The sequence below is a fragment of the Salmo trutta genome, chromosome 35, assembly GCF_901001165.1.
Source record: "Salmo trutta chromosome 35, fSalTru1.1, whole genome shotgun sequence".
Lineage (NCBI taxonomy): Eukaryota > Metazoa > Chordata > Actinopteri > Salmoniformes > Salmonidae > Salmo > Salmo trutta.
The window spans coordinates 24643662-24665170 of NC_042991.1; the positions used below are offsets into that span (position 1 = coordinate 24643662).

Genomic DNA, 21509 nt, shown 5'->3' on the forward strand with positions numbered 1-21509 from the left:
AGGGAATTTTCCCAGCACTGCTCTGGGTGCAGACTGGTGGGATACTTTACTTACGATCCAGACAGTTTAACCCAGGTTGACAGGGAAAACTCTCTCTGCTAGACTGCCACACACTGGAAAACAGTTCCGTCAGCCTGAGGTTAGACATTTGATATCCATTTGCAGTCTATTTCAGCTTGTCACCATGACTTTTATACAAAGAGAAGAGTTGAAGAAAATGAGCTGCAACGTCTGCAACAAGAAAACAACTACCTACTTTTCAGAGTTTATTTTCTTCTTTTGAATTCAGCTTGGGAAAAATCACAGATTGTCTTATGGGATGGGCTTTGGCAGGACTTGTATGTTGTATCACACAAGAATGTATTTTGGTAGCAGCGAGAGACCGAGATTTTTTTCCGGGTCTGTGAGCATTACTCACTGCTGTTTTTTGAGATAAAAAGAAAGGAGTCAGATTGACAGGTCTGTTTTTTCACTCTTTCATTGTCTCATCAGCATACTGTCTGTCTCCTGCAGTGAGGGGAACTAATTATGTCTTCAACCCCCTGCTTCACCCCCTCCCCTTTGTTCAGATCATCACACTTGGAAATCATAATGAGTCAGACGACCACTTCGGCACTGAACGCAAAAAAAATATCCAAATCCAGAAATCCTCCAAACTGCAGTTGCTACCTCTGAAAAGGCCTGCTGGTAATTATGGGTGACCTCTTGACCCCCAAAGCTGTTGCCTTATAGCCTGACCACTAGCCACCTGCTTGTCTCCTCAGCTGTGCTAGCTGAGCTCTTCACCTTCCCAATGTACAGCAGCTCAGTACCAGCAACACATTGTCTTTTAGAAAAGCACAGGGAATATTTGACAGCCATCTGCTACACTGCTTTTGATGATTTGGTATAAAAACAACAGTAAAAAGATTATAGCATCCGTGGAGTCCACTGAGTGTTGGTTACTGGTTGTGAAGCAGATGGGACAAACATCTGGGCTGGAAGAATTTAGCGAGGGGCAGGAGGGAATCTGGGTCTGACTGAGAAGTGGCCTTCCTTGGGCTTTCAAACCTACCTCCCTCCCTTCCTCCTTTCCTCAGTATCCATGCCCAGTGGTGAGGGTGGAGTCATCTCTGTGGTCATCTTGGTTAGTCTGTAACAAAATCCTTGGACAGTTCTGTAAGAAGTTCTAGAGAAGGACTTTTTTTAAGTGTCCCTTTGGTGTCCTATTCTAACTAGGGAGTCATGTAGTTGGGAATTTAATTGCCTATTTAACCTTGTGCATCAGTGCAATTTTATAATTTTATACTTGGATGACAAAAACATGGTTTTACTTAATACTGTTGGAGAAACGGCTTAATTACTATCTTGGTGTCTCAAAGGATATTTATTCCGGTAGTAGACTATACAATAGTCTGTGTTGGAGATACATTATCCTTGCATGACCAGATTCAGCTTTTTTGCTATTCTTTGTGTTAGTTGTTTGTTGTGATAGTGTGGATGTGCCCAAAGCTTTGGTGAAAAAGGTGCTTTCTAGGTTATTTCTAGGTTCCTCATGCATAAAACCACCATATTTCATAGTGGAATTATCAATATATTTTTATTTGAAGAGATCTTGGGATTGTTTTCTGAAAAGTATTCTCGGAAGAAAAACTATATAAAAAAACTTGGAAGAGCCGATATCTCCAGAGACTGCAATAATTAAATGAGTTAATTAAATTCTCCTCAAATGGTCTCGTTGTCACACCACTGAGTAGCCATAGCCAGCAATACTGTCACATAGCAGCTAGACTAATACACTTTGGCAAGACCATCTTGTTTCAGGCTGTGGATACTCTAGATTAGAGGTTACTGGCTGATACTGTGAGACATACTCCATGCATGGAGGCTTCACTGGGCTTGCTGCTGCAGGTGGGAGCAGGCTGAACCCCCAGACTGTCAATACGGTTTTGTTAGTTCGTTACCTCCAGATAATTGAAAGGTAGTTCATTTTAAATTGTGTGAACATTCCTGGTATTTACATAATAATACGGCAACATCCTCCAATTAGCTGGTGATTTGTGGATTTGCTAAAGAAAACAAATAGTGTGACACAAAGAGAGGCAAAAGCTTCTGTCTGTCAATGTGCAGTGCGGGTAATTGGGAACAGGGTTTGGGACAAGCTCAACAAACTGAAAGCAAACGATAGTCCAGCCCTCCCACTAGCCCTAAGCCTGTTCCTTACTGTCTAACAATGCCCAGAAATCACCAATTACTGTAATGGCAAATCCTGGCCTCAATACACAAAGGCTGAGAGATGTGACACCTGGCTGATCTTCCTCAACAAGGTTTACTTGATCTCTCAATACAGAGCTCCTCAGTCACTAACTCCCCTATATGCACAGCATTTAACCATCTTAGTCCAATTTCAGATGATTTTGTTATCCCATTGGGTTCATTGTTAGGAGAATGTGCTATCTGTGTAAATGCTGTTTGTGTGCTCTCTGCATTGCTGGTGGTCCTCCCGGTTGTCCTCCCAGTGTAGAATATCACATCACAAACAGCCCCACCCCTTACCCTTCACTCCCTGCTGCCGCCTTTCCTAAATCCACATCGAGGCTGCATGGCCAAAATGGAGAGTGCATGGGATATGGATATGAATGGCTGGACTAACTGTTCTTTAGTTTAATAGTGAAGGATTAAGGCAATTCAGACTGATAAACAAAGAAAAGGCTGTGGCAGCTTTTTAATTGTGCTGTTTGATTAATGGCAGCTGCGTTAGGCAAGGCATTTTAGGAGACAACACAATTAAAAGTGATGTAAAGCATTGACTACTGATTAGTTCCATGTGGAGGGCTGAGAATTTGATTTGACCAGAACGCATTTTCATTTGTAATAGATTAAGGGAAGTCCTGTCTTCCCCCTCTTCTAAAGACGAACAGGTCCACAGAATCTTGTGTTCTTACTGTACCGGCTTTCTCTTTGAGAAAATAAAATGACAATTCCGAGAGAAAATTTGAAGTAAGTAAAGATTGGGGTTTTTGTATCTGGCAAAGCTCCAAACTTTAATCAGGCTGACAACTTCAAAGGCCTTGCTGCCGGCCTTTCTATTTTCACATTTCAATACATTCCACTGGCCGTGTTCCTCCTTTCATAAATCCAGATAAACTGATTCATCTGCCAAGCCTAGCTGAGTTTTATTGGGCCATTCCCAGGATTTGTCATTTTAAGCAACTTGCAATAACTTCACCACAAAGCCATGAAAACGTCTCACTTTGATCCCCAAATGAGAGAACATTATCCAGCTAATGGAGCAATTACAAAAAGTACCCTCAATGATTACTTAATGACACATGGTATGCTACCTACATCATGCTATATTTCATGAATACCGTTAGTCCTGATCTTCTGTGGGCACATCAGAATCAGTTTCTATAGATGTATCTGGGCTGACCTCTACAAGAATGTTTCTCAACCTTGAGTAAGATCTTGATTAGTAGCTTTTATAACATTTACCATTCAATATTTATCCTATTAGTCTGTGACTTACTTATATTGTTTTCAAAGGGCAATAGATTATTATGTAGTTGATCAATTGTTTTTAGGGCTGTCAGAGTTAATCAGTTCATAAGTTAATCAGTTAACTTTGTGTCATTTTGGTGCACCATTTTGTTTTTGTGTGATTATTTGCATTGTCTGAAAGTACATGGAAACTTCCAAAATACATAATATATACAGCTAAAACCTACAATGTCATGTAGAAACAAGTTGACATTGAGGTTAAAGAAAGTGTTCATTTTAAATTTACCTGATTTTGCTAACCATTACTTTAGACAAAATTAAGACATTAATATTCTTGTAATATTTTTTTTCTGAAAAATCTTTAAATTACACCTCTCTTTGAGCAAATTCTGACAATGCGATTAATCGCGATTAATCACAGCAAATTCTGCGAATAACTCAATAAAATATTTTAATCATTTGACAGCTCTAATGCTTGCTTTATATCAGAGATGAATTGCAGTCATCTTTTTCCTACATTGAGGAAAGAAGAAAGAGTCATTACAAAGTCTATTAGAGGAGTTAGTAACCAAATAATGCTCTTATAAGACAAACTCTGAAGAGTTCATGGAACTGTACAATGTTCTGAGGGATAATTACCTTATTTAATTATGCCAGTGTAACTCATCATGATCCTTATGTCAAAATGTGAGAACGTATTCATATTCACACACCTGCTCTCCCTTGCATGAGCAAAATGTTGATCTGAATACCAAAAAAATACTACATTTATAATACCCCATTACTATTTTCCTGACTTGTGTAGCAGCAGAATAATTTCAGCTGTTGTGTTGAGACATCCGTTGTTTTCCTGAGAGCTGCGGTCTGGGGGAATGAGTCTAACCAAAAGCGGTTCAGGTACTGAATACAAACAGAGAGGAAAAGACGAAGCGCAAGGATTTACTCCGCCCAAAATCTGTCCGCATGAGATAAGCCAGTTTTTGAATGGAACTCTAAGAGAGAGTGTTGAATTACCTGAGGCTTATTTGATCTAATAGAAGTTTCGTAATGTTTACTCTGTTACAAATATACTGATCTAAGTGGATGCACATGGCATTCCTGCAACTTTGAGGAAAAACAACTTAGTTGTGCCTGTTGTTCACACTCGTATCTGCCCTCTCATTGGCTAGGATGGTCCCACCTGAGCTCACCTACCTTCAATCATAGTGGACTTGTATTTCCATTGTTAGAGCGAGTGGTCACTTGGCTATCTTGTCAATATAATAGATCATCTTTGATACAAAACAACAACAAACAGATCATATCCTCCTACCTCAGCAGATATAACCTCCTGTTGTTCTATTTCCTGGGTCAAGGGTCATACTACTGTAGATAGTATAGCTTAGCCAATATCCACCAGCTGAAAGGTTGGGGGCGGCTTCTTCCAAACCCCTCGCTTTATTGTTATTGTCATCCCACCCAGAACAGTGTTGAAGAGGCTTAGGGGGGTGCTTTCTAGGGAAATGGAGCTGACCTGGCTATCTTCTGGGTATTATAGTGGTGTTGCGCTTCTCACGGCAAACTGAAGCCGATTTGTGCCCAGTGATTATGGCCAATCACATGCTCTGGAAGCTGGCGGAGGCGAGGGGAGTAGGGCAGTGGAGGGACAAAGGACAGTCTCACTGGTCTTTGTAGGGTAGGGAGAGAGAGAGAGAGCCTCTCTCAGCAGTTCAGGGTTCAGCTAAGCAACCTGAGAGAGACCCTTGTTTTACAAGGTAGCACATCACTCAGCACAGTTTAGGTTGAAATCAGCGAGTGTTTCCATGTAAGGGGAGAGAAGACAGTGGTGTCTGACTAGGGGAACAATCAGCTCTTTCTCATTCTGTTCAATTCATTCCCAACCTAGGGGTGGAAACAACGTAAGACTTCAATGAGTTCTAGCACGCCAAAACAGGTTTTACCTGACAATTTATAATAAATCATGGTTACAGTTGTGATCAAAACAGATTGTTGCAAGCTGGGGAAATCTGGCAAACCAACTCTGAAATTCTCTCCAAAGCCAGGAGTTGTAATGTTTTGCAGTGTGATACGAGAAAACCCCATAGACACTGAGTCATTGGATTTCTCTTTGTATGGTAATCAGACATGACTCATAATCAGTTTTTGTTTCTGTTTAGCTAATATAATACATCATGAATAAATATGGCTGGGTGGGCCGTCACATCTAAGATCATCAACGCATCTACATACTTTATTCCCTGAAGGAACTATGTTTGGAGTATGTGTTGAAGTGTAAATTGAGCACACCCTGTCATTGTCGGTGCACGTGTCTGATTTTCGCCATGCCCTGTCATTTTGTTTTTGTCTGAACATAAGACATCAAGCTTGCTTCACATCACACAGATGAATGATAGCTCACCGGCGATGACACACAAAAAGCTGACCTCTAAAACTATACTGTGACTAAGCAGACTGTTCTGCGCAATCTGTGTCTTAGCTGTCTGTATGGCTCAGTGGAGGGCGGGTTGAGGGCTGCGGGCTGAGTTTGTCTGGGTGTCGGAGGCAGGGTTTACTCATCATGACCGCTGCTGCTGCTAGTATGTGGGCCTTCCCCATCATGTCATTACTGGCTGCTTGGAGTTTGGTGGGCCTGCCAGCTCTGTCCCTCAACGCTCGGGACACTAAGCAGATTTGTTTTCACATGGACAGGCACTCTCGCCTGTCCCGGGCGGACTGAGTTCTGCTCCATCCTACACCCACTTGGAGTATTCCTCCCACTACTATGTAATGTCATCATCTCCTGGTTTGAGACAGAGGTAGAACGAGGTGGTAAAATAGGAGGTAGAATGACGGAGTTGTGACACGGGCATTTATTTGATTTGTGATTTACAGGCAGACATAAGAGAGCTAAGAGGCAGCATACCTCCCCTCTGAGAGCGTGACTGTGACCTGTGGCTTGAGAAACATACAGAGTTTCCAGTAAACAGAGGGGGTCAGAGTTGTGGTGAAATCTACCGGGGTCGGCCATGTCGTTAAATGAAATGACTTTTTACTCTTTTTTTGTCCGTCTTTTTCAGTTTTTTTGTTTTGCCTACGCTACAACAAACATTCAAGAGTTTGTTGAATAGAACCACCTCCCCTCTTATCACACTCTGTGAGTCTGTGATGCCAAGTTTGTTGGAACGGGCCATGTCAACATTCACAGTCCCTCTCTCGACTGATCATTTCCAGTCTGCTTGCCAAACAAGATAAAACCCTTTAACCACATATCCGTGATGCTCAAAAAAGAAAGTCTTGATTATTGTGCTGCTCCTGCTTTATCTGTTGACAGACTCAGGTAGTCACTCAGCACGCTGGCCACAGCAGCTCCAGGGGTGATGATGATGTCTTTAATTTCCAACATACCGCACCCCTGTAGCTTTCCAAAATGTTTCGAGCAGGCAGGGTTATTTTCCACACTGGGGAGAGATGGTCTGCCTTTGGCCTGGAATCTACAGGTATGGACCTGACTCAGTGTTCTTACACAGTGAGAGAAAGAGAGACAGAGAGAGGCAGAGAGAGAGAGACAGAGAGAGTTCTGCCGGGTTGGCTTAGAGCTGTTGGCAGTCAGCAGAGTGCGTCCAACCAGACTGCTCAATGCAAAATTACAGACTTGGCTGGAGGGGCTCTGGATATAATTTCCCTGCTGTGGATGCTGTCCAAGACTGTGATTAAAGAGCATATGAGCTCTGATTAATATGATCATCTTGGTGATGACAGAGGTATTTCTATAATAAATAGATGTTTATGATGCCAACCCTCAGTGATCATATGTTCTCCCGATTGTGGTGGTTTCATTTGGCATTTGTATATTCGCCGTGCCGATGCCAAACTTAAGATTTATTCACCGCTGATCAGGAAATGAGGATGCGGGGTTAAGGCAGTCTAAGACAGGCAGAGCTGCCTTTGTAGGAAGGCATAGATACGTGGCCATAATAATATCCGTGCCTCGGGATTCCGACACAAGCTAGCCCCATCACCCTCCAAACACACTGCATTTTATGAATTCTCTCTCATTTCAATCCCCATATGGCTCGGCTGTCCAATCAAGGCTTTAGATGCATGCGCCGGGGGCCCGGGGCTGTGCTTTGACATTTAATAGAAGCGACGAGGAGGTGGAGGGCCTTGTGGCTGGTTAGCAGCGGATCCTGTAAATGTCCACAGTCACAGTCAGACCTACTCTTAGGAACATTCTGCCGTGTGCGCCGCTGCTGTAATCTGCCTCTGTGCCTTTTCAATCCAGAGCCTTTGTTTTATTAAGATAAACGATAAAGCCACTCTGTATGCAAACACATAGACTTTCTCTGCTTAGGCCTGTTGGTGTATTTGAAAAGACATGCCTTGCAGCTGCCTGCAGCAGAAAGGTCATTGAGGCAGGCGATAAGCATATCCAGGTGTGTGCATTACTACATTACCACCTGTCCCACTACTTTCATTTCTCATCAGTTGTTTCATCACCTGATTCCCTGTGATATTCAGTGTGCTGAGCAGGACTTAGATATCATCATTAGAATACGACTCACAATAAGGGATTTGGACGAGCAGGCATATTTTTCTGCCGTGAATTCTATGGATCTGGCCCTGTACGTCTTCCAGGGAGGTTCTGTTCTGTACTCCAACTGGGATTTACACTAAGTGAGTTCAGATGGAAAACGGACTGGAACAAAAACTAGATTCATTTACAAAGCCACAGAGATCTCACTCTGTTTTTTACCTTTCATGTATTTCCGACGACCGCCCCTAAAACAGGTTGGTGTTTAGCATCGTTTACATTCTTCTCCTCCCACATCCAGGCATGCTGTTTATTGTCAGTCAAATTTGGATTGCCAACATAAGTCAACAAAAAGCCTTATTTGGCAGCAAGTAAAATGTATTGCATTAAATTGGCCTCTTGTATACCCCTTGGTGTGAGCAGCAGAGGATTTGACAGAAATGCGGAGCTGAATTACACATTTTATGATGCTGTTATTGCATGTAAAGAAGCCAAATTTGACTTCATGTGTGAATGCAAGGTCTTTGTGTTGTGTTGTGTTTTGTATTGTAGTATTTAGGGCAGGGACAATACCAGTATTGCAATATTGCAAAATTATTTGGTCCTTTAAAACCTGCTGTGTGTAAAATATTGTGTGCTATAGCTTGGAAAATACATCCATGTGACTCTGGATGACAACATAATGTTTGTTTCCAACATTCCTAAAGAAGTAGGAATCCGCTTCGTGTTTTGTTTCCTTGCTAACAAGTATCGTGATACTGGTATCGTCCCGGCCCTAATAGTACATGGACCATTGTTTACTCCCTAATAGTACATGGACCGTTGTTTACTCCCTAATAGTACATGGACCATTGTTTACTCCCTAATAGTACTTGGACCATTGTTTACTCCCTAATAGTACATGGACCATTGTTTACTCCCTAATAGTACATGGACCATTGTTTACTCCCTAATAGTACATGGACCATTGTTTACTCCCTAATAGTACATGGACCATTGTTTACTCCCTAATAGTACATGGACCATTGTTTACTCCCTAATAGTACATGGACCATTGTTTACTCCCTAATAGTACATGGACCATTGTTTACTCCCTAATAGTACATGGACCATTGTTTACTCCCGAATAGTACATGGACCGTTGTTTACTCCCTAATAGTACATGGACCATTGTTTACTCCCTAATAGTACATGGACCGTTGTTTACTCCCTAATAGTACATGGACCATTGTTTACTCCCTAATAGTACATGGACCATTGTTTACTCCCTAATAGTACATGGACCATTGTTTACTCCCTAATAGTACATGGACCATTGTTTACTCCCTAATAGTACATGGACCATTGTTTACTCCCTAATAGTACATGGACCGTTGTTTACTCCCTAATAGTACATGGACCGTTGTTTACTCCCTAATAGTACATGGACCATTGTTTACTCCCTAATAGTACATGGACCGTTGTTTACTCCCTAATAGTACATGGACCATTGTTTACTCCCTAATAGTACATGGACCATTGTTTACTCCCTAATAGTACATGGACCATTGTTTACTCCCTAATAGTACATGGACCATTGTTTACTCCCTAATAGTACATGGACCATTGTTTACTCCCTAATAGTACATGGACCATTGTTTACTCCCTAATAGTACATGGACCGTTGTTTACTCCCTAATAGTACATGGACCATTGTTTACTCCCTAATAGTACATGGACCATTGTTTACTCCCTAATAGTACATGGACCATTGTTTACTCCCTATGTTACAGCATCTTTCTTTTTCTTGGTTCATACATTTATTCACATTTATGTACATTTAAGTAATTTAGCAGAGTCTCTCATCCAAAGCGACTTACAGTAGTGAGTGGATACATTTTTGTACTTTTTTCCCCATACTTGTCCCCCGTGGGAATGAAACCCACAACCCTAGCATTTCAAGCGCCATGCACATCCAACTGAGCCACACGGGACCTTATTATTGGCTGTGGTTCATTAGCCTAGTTGACTATTATAGCCAGGGAAATGTCCTTATGAAGACAGAATTATTTGGGCCCCCGGCCTTGAAAACAAAACATTGACTTATCTTTCTCAGACCATTAATGCGTACTATTTGACTGGCACCCAAGAAGACATTTAGGCTATCGTTCTTCTATTTACATCATCATGATCCTGAAGTTGATGATACAATTTTCCATTTACCTTGAAACATATCATTATAGTTGTTTAATATTGTTGTGTCTCAGTGGGCCACTAGGCTATAAATAGGAGCTAAGTGCAATGGTCTGGTCACTCTGAGGAAGACATCAGCTTGACATCGAAACATCAGTCACCTGTCCGCATTCTGTACAATGGATTAAAGTGAGCAATAAGAAATCAATCTCTGCCTTTTTTTGTTGTGTGCTTCTTTTTACCTGGAATAGGTCCTTTTGGATTTTTTCTTGGCAAGCCAGTCTCTTGATGACACATTGTTTCTCTCTTATAAACCACTCTCATTTTAATAAGATTTTGTATTTATTTATTTTTATTTTATCTGACCTTTATTTAACTAGGCAAGTCAGTTAAGAAGGGCAAAAAGACCTCCTGCCAAAAGGCAAAAGGACTCCTGCGGGGATGGGGGCAGGGATAAAAAATAAAATATATATATAAATATAGGACAAAACACACATCACAACAAAAGAGACAACACAATACTACATAAAGAGAGACTTTAGACAATAACATAGCAAGGCAGCAACACATGACAACACAGCATGGTAGCAACACAACATGACAACAACATGGTAGTAAACACAACATGGTAGCAGCACAAAACATGGTACCAACATTATTGGACACAGACAACAGCACAAAGGACAAGAAGGCAGAAACAACAATACATCACACAAAGCAGCCACAACTGTCAGTAAGAGTGTCCATGATTGAGTCTTTGAAGAGATTGAGATAAAACTGTCCAGTTTGAGTGTTTTTTGCAGCTCATTCCAGTCGCTAGCTGCAGCGAACTGATGATGGGGATAAGAATGATCGGTAGTGAAACTCCACGTAGGAGATGATTCCATTCATGCTCTACATGAGGGTAGAGGACAAATATCTCCATGACAACCAAGCAGCCCCAGCTACTCTCCTGTCCTCTTGGAGGAATCGGGGTGTGTGTCTCAGAGCTGCTGATGATAGGCTGCCAGCCCTGTTAGCCCTGCTTCCTAATTTGGCCACTGACACCGAGCAGCAGAGTGTATTTTCAGTAAGTGGGGTCCCTGCTGCCTAAACAATTATGTAACAAAGCTGACCAGTGATTTCTGCATCTGTTACACAACTATTTGGAGATTAGAACGGAGTTCACACAGCATGGGACGACCATTGAGGGGCAGGTTTGAACGAATCGGACTCCCTGTCAGCTCGCGATGGAGGGGCAATGATGCGCACGGCACATTATGTGTCCATGTCAGTGAGTATGAATATTAAAAGGGTCTGGAGCAATTTTCCCGCTGACCCCTCACACTCACGGCACAGTTCAGCACAAGACTATAGTTATTTTGTTATGGTGGGTGACACACAGGAAACCTACTGAAACGCATTGATTTGAATTCATTTGTGGACATAAAATTGGCCAATCGAGAAGTTATTCATCATTGATTCAAATTTAGGTCAGAAAGCTTTTATTAGATGTTTTAAAGATGTAGACACAGTATACCATTGTTACATGATATTTAAAAATAGTCACTTCAAGATAACATAGAGTACATGATATATGGCGATACATAGTTTTGAAGCCCATAAATATCTCACTGTTGATTCAGGGGAGTACAAATTAATATACGTTGGGCTAGGTTTTCTAAAAGGTCTTTGAGTGGGAAAATAATGGTATGGAATTGTCATCTTGATGGCAGTACTGAAGTGTCAGATATGTATTAATCATTGGTCCATCAGTTGCGGAGCTGTCAGTTCGCTGATGTAATATGGAAGAGCCAACCTCCTCTAAATCAGTTTCTGCTAATTACTTTGAAGCAGAGGCCACTTTGACCTCCCTGCATGCCCAGCAAAGGTGCCCCTAGTCCAGCATTGTCATTATACAGGTAGTGGTCCAACTAGCTAGCTAGTCTCTTGCTAACTCTATTTTGAAGCACACCACATCAAGGGTAATTTGATAAGGGTATTTATATAAGGATATTTTCATAAGGGTATTTTATGAGGGTATTTTATAAGGGTATTTATATAAGGCTATTTATATAAGGGTATTTTTATAAGGGTATTTTTATAAGGGTAATTATATAAGGGTATTTTTATAAGGGTATTTTTATAAGGGGAATTATATAAGGGTATTTTTATAAGGGGAATTATATAAGGGTATTTATATAAGGATATTTATATAAGGGTATTTTTTATAAGGGTAATTATTGAAGGATATTTATGTAAGAGTATTTTTATGAGGGTATTTTATAAGGGTATTTTTATAAGGGTAATTATATAAGGGTATTTTTATAAGGGTAATTTTATAAGGGTAATTATATAAGGGTAATTATATAAGGGTATTTATATAAGGGTATTTATACAAGGGTATTTATATAAGGTTATTTTTTACAAGGGTAATTATATAAGGATATTTATATAAGGGTATTTTTATAAGGGTATTTTTATAAGGGTAATTATATAAGGGTATTTATATAATGGTATTTTTTATAAGGGTAATTATTTAAGGATATTTATGTAAGCGTATATTTATAAGGGTATTTTTATAAGGGTATTTATATAAGGGTATTTTTATAAGGGTATTTATATACGGGTATTTTTATAAGGGTATTTATATAAGGGTATTTTTATAAGGGTATTTATATAAGGGTATTTATATAAGGGTAATTATATAAGGGTATTTTTATAAGGGTATTTTATAAGGGTATTTTTATAAGGGTGATTATATAAGGGTATTTTATAAGGGTATTTTTACAGACACTCATTTCTACGTAGCACTCACACTGAATTTGAATCAGGGTAGCTATAGAGATGATCAAATGAAATATAACTCACAGATGAATAAAGACATTCTAGCTTTGGCTTATTATCTATATTTAATGACTTGTTTGAAAAGAGAAGGAGATTGCCAAGTGCTGGGAGTGAAAGGAGAGAACCCTGGTTCTGCTGTAGGTGCTGAGCAGAGCTTGGGAATTTCTCTGTTACAAAGGACTCCACTCAGCGATGTCATCCACATGAAAGCTGAAGCCTTGATCCCTCTACAAAATGAAAGCGTTACTTAACGGGGCTGAACAATTTACGTCTGCTGTGGTCGCTCTCACCATCTCCCTCCCCGAACTCTAAGCGGAGGTGACAAAGCTGTGAGCGGCGGTGGCTGGGAAAGCACATTTCCGTGTGTGGCTCGTCGCGGCAGGCAGTGGAGCGGGCGGATGAAGGACGCACACCAGTGCAGATCGAGGCCCACTAGCCAATCCCGACAGCTCCCCGCACATTCATCAAGGGCTGGGCCTATCATTGTCTGAGGTTTTTATTTTCTGAGTCACTGAGCCTCTACTGCTTGCTCTGAACACAAAAGGTGAATTCTCCTTCTGTCTTCTTTTCCATGACTGCTCCCAGAGTGATTGAAGAACCTTCACTATTAGGCTAGTAGACCCAGTCTGCTGTTTCCAGCCCAGGCAAGACTACACTGTCTCACAGACAGTTAGGCTATAGCTGGAAACCTAGTTATAACAATGAGGGAGTACACCCACCTCTTACACACACACACACGCATGCACACACACACACACACCAGCTCTACTTCCCTTCGTCCACTGCTTCAACATCCCTCTCTCTCCTGGGCGCCGCCAACATTTAATACCAGGGAGTTTTTCTCTCCTATGTGAGTCACAATGTCAAATGGGAAGTATTGGGGATTATGTCATAGCTCATTAGCGTCAACCCTGGGACCATACTGTCGCCGATCTTGATGTTTTCATAGAGGTTCCCAATCTATTAAAGTTGAGATCCTTAAGTGGGCCATAAATATCAAACTTGTGGTCATGACAGAATGAAATCTAGAGGACAGACCAAAAACAACGTACTGTGTGTAAAACATGTCTGAGGTGGTTCCTGTCTGTGTGACATCACACCCGTTTCCTTAGCCTAATATTTATATCATAGGCTAAGCCAATGTATGTTATCTGCAGGTGTTTAAAGTGTTGAAATTACCTTGTTGTTATTAGATTTCCTGTCTACTGTGCAGAGCCTGTTAGATGCAGCAATCTCCCACTCATTTTCTATTTAAATGCTGTTAAGTAACCATAGCTTTTAAGATAGTATACGTCAATAATGTGGGCGTAAGATACCCAAGCTTGACTTCAGTGGTTTGGTAATTAAAAGCAGAGTAGTTTATAGAAGAGCAGAAAGAAAGCAGTTTCTATAATGAACTGACATTTTCTCTGCCACTACTTCCGCCACTGTAGACTTACCCAGAACCAACCGGCTGAGTGAAAGAGAAGCGGATATTAAAATCTTCCAGCGTAATGTATTCATAAAGGTATTCAAATGCAGCGCATGAGAGAGAGTGGGCTTCCGGATGAGTTAGCTTTACAGGGGGAGGTGTTGGGGGTCTCTAATACATTCTCTAATATTGTAGACTGAGTGATTGCACAAACGCTTTCCCCCAAACAGTCACTTTGAGACAGGCATAACAATTAATAAATGTTCTGGTACACTAAGCCCCTCGGGTTTGTTAAAAGTCTTGTGGCTGACTGGGTTCTGGTCCCTATAATGTTTAGTACGTCATTAATGGCTGTCACAGGGTGCTGCCTGAGTAATCCACAGGGGAGGAATAGAACCGTATTAATAACCAACCCCGCTCCCTCACTCATTCTCACCCCTCAAACATTTCAGATGCTTCAAGGCCACTGCTACTACCTTCCTTTTTTAAATGACCGTTGGAGAATTCACTTTTTTCTCTCCTGTGGAACAGATCTGCAAATGGTGTGCATTGATCTAATGATGGTACCTAGTGAAAACAAAACATTGCAGATGTTTGTCACCTGTGCTTGAGTTAGGGAGGGAGGGAGGGAGGGAGGGAGGGAGGGAGGAAGGAAGGAAGGAAGGAAGGAAGGAAGGAAGGAAGGAAGGAAGGAAGGAAGGAAGGAAGGAAGGAAGGAGGGAGGGAGGGAGGGGTGAAGTGGAGGAGTGAAGTTTGTTTGGGCTGCTGGGTGACTGACAGAGTCCTAGCAGAAGGCCCAAGGCCGGAGGGGGGTAAATGGGGAGGATCTGATGATTAGGCCTGCCTGTGGATGTGTCCCAAATGCCACCCTATTCCCTACATAGTGCACTACTTTTGACCAGGGCCCATAAGTGCCCAAAAGTAGTGCACTAAATAGGGCAGGGTTTCCCAACTGGCGTCCCGAGAAAGAGAGAGAGAGAGAGAGAGAGAGAGAGAGAGAGAGAGAGAGAGAGAGAGAGAGAGAGAGAGAGAGAGAGAGAGAGAGAGAGAGAGAGAGAGAGAGAGAGAGAGAGAGAGAGAGAGAGAGAGAGAGGCTCACAACAGTCAAAATCTTTATTCAATTTCCAAACAGTCGATGGAGCCAAGCGACTGACAGTAAAGTGTAAAAGGATTGAAAGGAACACACGCTAGAGGTGTCTTGACGCAGTTCTAAACTCAAACCAGAACATCCATCGATCAGGAGAGGGGCGGTTGTCTGTACTTATTAAAGGACCAGTCACAGGACAGGGTGCAGAGAACAGGCATCCAAGATGGCCCAAGTTAAGCTGCCTAACCTTTTGTTGTGGAAACTTAATCGTCCCAGTAACTGTGAGGCCATCGTGAAAAATATATATTGTTACCGTGTTTTGGTTGGATTGGTAGGATTATACGTGACATATCAAAACAGGGAGTTTGTGACAGGGTCTCTGGTGTCGTGTGCGTTACTGTCAGGAATGCAGATGAGTCCAAACAAGGTTTAAATCCAGCAGCAGTCATTAGCGGGGAGATCATCTTAAAACAAATCTGAGGTCAGGCCCTGTTGGGGCCCAACAGCTCCGAGAGCTCCTCTTCCGCTGGGTGACTAAACAGCATGACACATAGAGACATCAGCACTTTATCCGCTCTGAGCTCCAACTTCAACCTTCCTTCCCACACAATCAAGGCTCACCCTCCTCCTTCCTATGGGAAATCCCTTTGCCTGCTTATTTCATAGACATTCTCATAGGATATTGGACAATTATTATTTATTTATTTATTACATTTATAAAACTCTTTTCAATATACAGAATAATCTCAAAGTGCATAAAATAATAAATAAAGAGAAAACAAGTGGAGACAGCTAGACGTTAAGAACCCAGCTGACACTACCAGGGACAAGGACACCAAGGAGCACAGATATCAACAGAAAGCCTTCCTAAAGAGAAAGGTCTTTAGGCCCGTTTTAAAGGAGCCCAGAGTCTGTGGTGCCTTCAGGTGGTCCGGGAGGGCAAGCTGAAAGCTGAAAGGATATACTCTACTGTATATTCATAGCTTCAAGTTCAATGAGTATTTTCCATTTTCTGTGGAAGTTCTGGAGTTAAACCTTATGTGTCGTAATTTGTGATTCTGAGAAAATTAAAGCATTGTTTCATTCAGAACCTAACTGGCCTTGAGGCATGACTGTGTGTGGTTGATACTGTAGATGGAAGCAAGAGTATCATACACCACTCTGTCCATCTTCCAGCTCACACCAGCAATGAGCAATGCACGCCCCATCAGCACAAAGATTTGAATTCATTACCTTGAGTTTATTATCTTTGTTACAAAAATCTGCCTATGTTTACTTCCTCTTGCTTAACAATGGATATTCAAACATGTGGGAGAATTTAAATATTCAGAACTGTTACAATGTACAATTACAAGCTTAACTTCACAGCTCTTCACACCCAGTGCAGCAACAAGACACTTTAATTGTGCTGTAGAAGGGAAAAAAGAGACTAACTTTCAGAGGTTATGCTCAGTGCAACAGATAATTACTCTGCTATAAACCAGGTGTCGCGAGGTTACAGGTGCATTTCACTAAAAGGATTTTTGAATGCATCTGTCAGAGAATAAGTGCTGCCGGTTCGACCGCCATCTCACTGGAATTTATTTTACTTAATTATAATATACAGTATAATAATATATGCCATTTAGTAGATGCTTTTATCCAAAGCGACTTACAATCATGTATGCATACATTTTACATATGGGTGGTCCTGGGAATCAAACCCACTACCGTAGCGTTACAAGTGACATGCTCTACCAACTGAGCTACAAAGGACCACATGTATTCAGAATCCACATGTTGAAGTTTTACACTGGCTGGGATAATGCTATCTTATGCTGTTTGCACTGTAATTAAGAGGTGTAAACATTTAGGAGCAGCCGTGTGAATAGAGTGTGTGTGTGTGTGTGTGTGTGTGTGTGTGTGTGTGTGTGTGTGTGTGTGTGTGTGTGTGTGTGTGTGTGCGTTTGATGAGTTTGAGAAAAAATACACATTTAAACATGCAACCAAGTGCATGGAGAAAAAGTTGATAAAACAACTATGTGTGCTGAGTGGGTTTGCCCATCACTTATTGACACGTCTTGTTCCAACAGCTCCCTCCCAAGTCAGTGAGGTCATCAGGGAGAGAGTGCAGCAGCGAAGCGTCCAGCTCTCCTGGCAGGAGCCTGAGCAGCCCAACGGAGTCATCACTGAATATGAGATTAAGTACTACGAAAAAGTGAGTGTGTTTGAGAGAGAGAGAGAAAGCGAGAGAGAGTGTGTGTGTTGCCTGTCCGTGTGTGTGTGTGTGTGTGTGTGTGTGTGTGTGTGTGTGTGTGTGTGTGTGTGTGTGTGTGTGTGTGTATGTATCTGTGTGTGATTGTGTTACAGCTTTGAACACAGACAACTCTGGCTCTCCCAAACCCTACCCCCCCATCCCCACCCCCTCCCTATCTCTCTCCTCTCCTTTTTAGTTTCATTTTGCCTACTCTTCACTTCACATTCTATCTGCATGCCGTTGCGAGTGGGATCGGCAGGATTCTGCGAGGAGATCCTTTGTCCCATAATTGCAATAATGAATGAGACGCTCATAAGATTTTAATCAGTCCCTGGTTCTTCACAGCCACCCACACACACATACCAGGCAGCACACACTTTATCATGCTACTCTGCCATCATTAACAATCTGTTTCTGTATCTTCCCTCTCTCCTTTCCCCCCTTCACCCCCTTCACCCCGTCATATATAATATAACCTCAGCTCCCGTGTGACCTAAGTCTGAGCAGATGAGCAAGGTAGCGATGGGGTTGAGGAGGTTGAGAAGATTGGGTTTAACACAACAAATCAAAGGGCTAGATTCCATGACTCCTGATGTTCCAGGCCCTGTTGGCCATGGCCTCTCAGGCTGCCAGGAATCAGTCTCCTGTGTCACGTACTGTGGCTATAGTCTGCCCAGCTGTAAAATTGGAAGCAAGCATGACTTCACTCCTAACAGGCTTTGGCATTCCATTTGGGTTTTTTGCCGAGCAAATCATTTACAGATCAACAACAAAAGACACAGTACACGCAGTCTGTAAATTGTAAACGGATTCTGAGCCTGACATCACAGCTTTTTTTCTTCCTATTGGTTTGAGATAGAGAGTCTACACAGAGAGTCATTATTTAACCCCAGATAGGGTTAAATAGTTCATTAATAAATCTTCTGAAATCATATAAAAACACCAGACAAACTGAGGCATTCAAAGATTTACAGACACATTCTGGCTGTATCTTGGTGTCTCTGATTGTCAATTCATACATCATCTAGACATACTGGTGTCTACTGTCTACGGTTGCAAATTGACAGGATGATTATAACACAAATCCGGTTTGTTCCTCTCTATAGGACCAGAAGGATCGTATCTACTCCACAGTGAAGTCCAGATCCACGTCAGCCACAGTGAACAATCTGAAGCCCAGCACAGCCTACGTGTTTCAGATCCGAGCCTTCACCACGGCCGGATACGGCACCTACGGCCCCCGGCTGGAGGTCACTACCAAGGAGGAGGCCTCAGGTACCAGCAGAACACATGCACAGGCAGAGATGATTAGTGTGTAGACCTTCATCAAAATGCCACTGATCTCATAGCTCCATTTATCCATTTAGAAATATGGTTGAGTATCGTCCACAAGGAGCAGTAGGTCCCAACTAAAGTGCCAGGGCTCAGAAATCATTACTCTCCTCTCTCGCTGGTGTTTATATAGCAACTGAAGTGACTTGATTTAAAATGCATGAATTCTCCCAGTCATACACCATGTGCACTGACAGTCTAAAGTGCCTTAGCACCATTCTTTTGAGTAATTGGTGGTTTGTCAATGCAAACAGTCTAACAGTGTAATCGGCTGTGAACGGGAGACAATCCAAACCGAATGTGTCATTGTTTCAAATGAAGGGCACCAGCATTACCATCTGGGACTGTTAAGCCCAGTTTCTGAAACAGTGGAGCCGTGCATGCAGAGGGCCCAGAAATAGAACTAGCCTTCCGTGTCTCTGTGGTAAAGGGTGAGAAGGGGGTTATCAGTCTCCATGCTCGCTACTCATTCGTTCTATTATGTCCTGTATGTGCTGAATGTTCACACTGTGTGCCCTTTGTCTGTGTGTGTTTGTGTGTGTGTGTGTGTGTGTGTGTGTGTCTGTGTGCGCTTGCATGTGTATCTCTCTCCAAGCATCCACCATTGTCTCCAGCGAGCAGAACCCCGTCATCATCATCGCGGTGGTGGCCGTGGCGGGAACCATCATCCTGGTCTTCATGGTGTTTGGCTTCATCATTGGGAGAAGGTACGCTCTCGCGGGCCCCATTGACTCTCCACTGCTGTGAGTCTCTGCTTGTCAGTTAGCCTTTCTGTCACTCACAGGACTCCATAGCCGTGGAGTCAGTCCACCACACACCACAGGCACCCATCATCTATGGCATGCTGTGCTAATGGATTGTGATGCATCATTTTCCAGTCCTCACACTGTGAAGAACAACTGACTCGCTTTTTTGCATGTTTATTTTTTGTAATGGATCCATTATAGAGACAAAGGTACTCTAAAATTAAAGCTTTTGTCTCCTCTTTGTGCGTGTGTGTGCGTGTGTGAGTGTGTGTTCGTGCGTGCCGATGTGTGCCTGCACGTGTGTTACGTCATTGGTGTTAAACAGTAATACACTCATGACACTGCCTGTAGCCATCTCCTCCCAGATCAACCCTCCTGTGTGTCAGTCACCACCCTGCTCTCCTCCAGTGGTCCTTCATTTCTATGTGGATAGCATTTCATCACAGCATGCCTTACATGGGGGTAGAGCCATACACGTGTGATTTCTAAATCCATTTGACATTAACCTGCATGTCAATCATCACTCCATCATCAGTTCAGTTTGTTAGCAAACCATATTGTACATTGCTATAGAACAACCATGTACAACGAATTACCTGCCCGAGGGTGCATTCAATACATCAATGTTACACATATAACAAGGACTGCTAAACAGTCTTTTACAGAGTATATATATGGAATACCAGAGGTGGGTACTTTAGTTCAACATCAGCAGCCAAACAGTGTTCCCATGCTTCTCAGCTGTATCTGTACCTGCAGCATTGTGGCGCTGCATTAAGATTCTAGTAAAACAGACAGGTCTTCTGCCTCGGCCCGATCAATTGATTGTGTGTTCCTCCGCCTCTCTCCCTGTCAGGCACTGTGGCTACAGCAAGGCAGACCAGGAAGGAGACGAGGAGCTGTATTTTCAATGTGAGTCCCTTCTTTCCTCATCAGCTCACACACACATTGAAACGTCTCACTTACAGCATGCCTGTCGCATGCTGTAACAACAAGGCCCCCAACTGAGTTTAAAAGTAATTGGCTAAGGTGTATGTAAACTTCTGACTTCAACAAAGTTTACATACATCTTAGCTAAATACATTTAAACTCAGTTTTTCACAATTACTGACATTTAATCCTAGTAAAAAATCCCTGTCTAAGGTCAGTTAGAATCACCACTTTATTTTAAGAATGTGAAATGTCAGAATAATAGTAGAGAGAATTATTTATTTCAGCTTTTATTTCTTTCATCACATTCCCAGTTGGTCAGAAGCTTACGTATACTCAATTCATATTTGGTAGCATTGCCTTTAAATTGTTTAACTTGGGTCAAACGTTTTGGGTAGCCTTCCCACAATAAGTTGAGTGAATGTTGGCCCATTCCTCCTGACAGAGTTGGTGTAACTGAGTCAGGTTTGTAGGCCTCCTTGCTCGCACACACTTTTTCAGTTCTGCCCACACATTTTCTATGGGATTGAGGTCAGGGCTTTGTGATGGCCACTCCAATACTTTGACTTTGTTGTCCTTAAGCCATTTTGCCACAACTTTGGAAGTATGCTTGGGGTCATTGTCCATTTGGAAGACCCATTTGCTACCAAGCTTTAACTTCCTGACTGATGTCTTGAGATATTGCTTTAATATATCCATCTAATTTTCCTCCCTCGTGATGCCATCTATTTTGTGAAGTGCACCAGTCCCTCCTGCAGCAAAGCACCCCCACAACATGA

At 42.1% G+C, this 21509-nt stretch overlaps 1 protein-coding gene across 5 annotated transcripts in view; it reads left to right on the forward strand.

Moving 5' to 3' along the window:
* LOC115174913 (ephrin type-A receptor 7) overlaps positions 1–21509 on the forward strand; it is a 75864-nt gene that overhangs the window by 40024 nt on the left and 14331 nt on the right. For 3 of the 5 annotated variants that reach the window (XM_029733926.1, XM_029733927.1, XM_029733931.1), the window contains 4 exons: positions 17559–17683; positions 18829–18997; positions 19650–19797; positions 20657–20712. In XM_029733926.1, the coding sequence (XP_029589786.1) occupies positions 17559–17683; positions 18829–18997; positions 19650–19797; positions 20657–20712 (498 nt within the window). The remainder of the gene's footprint in view (positions 1–17558; positions 17684–18828; positions 18998–19649; positions 19798–20656; positions 20713–21509) is intronic. The other 2 variants (XM_029733928.1, XM_029733930.1) reach the window with 1 other exon arrangement.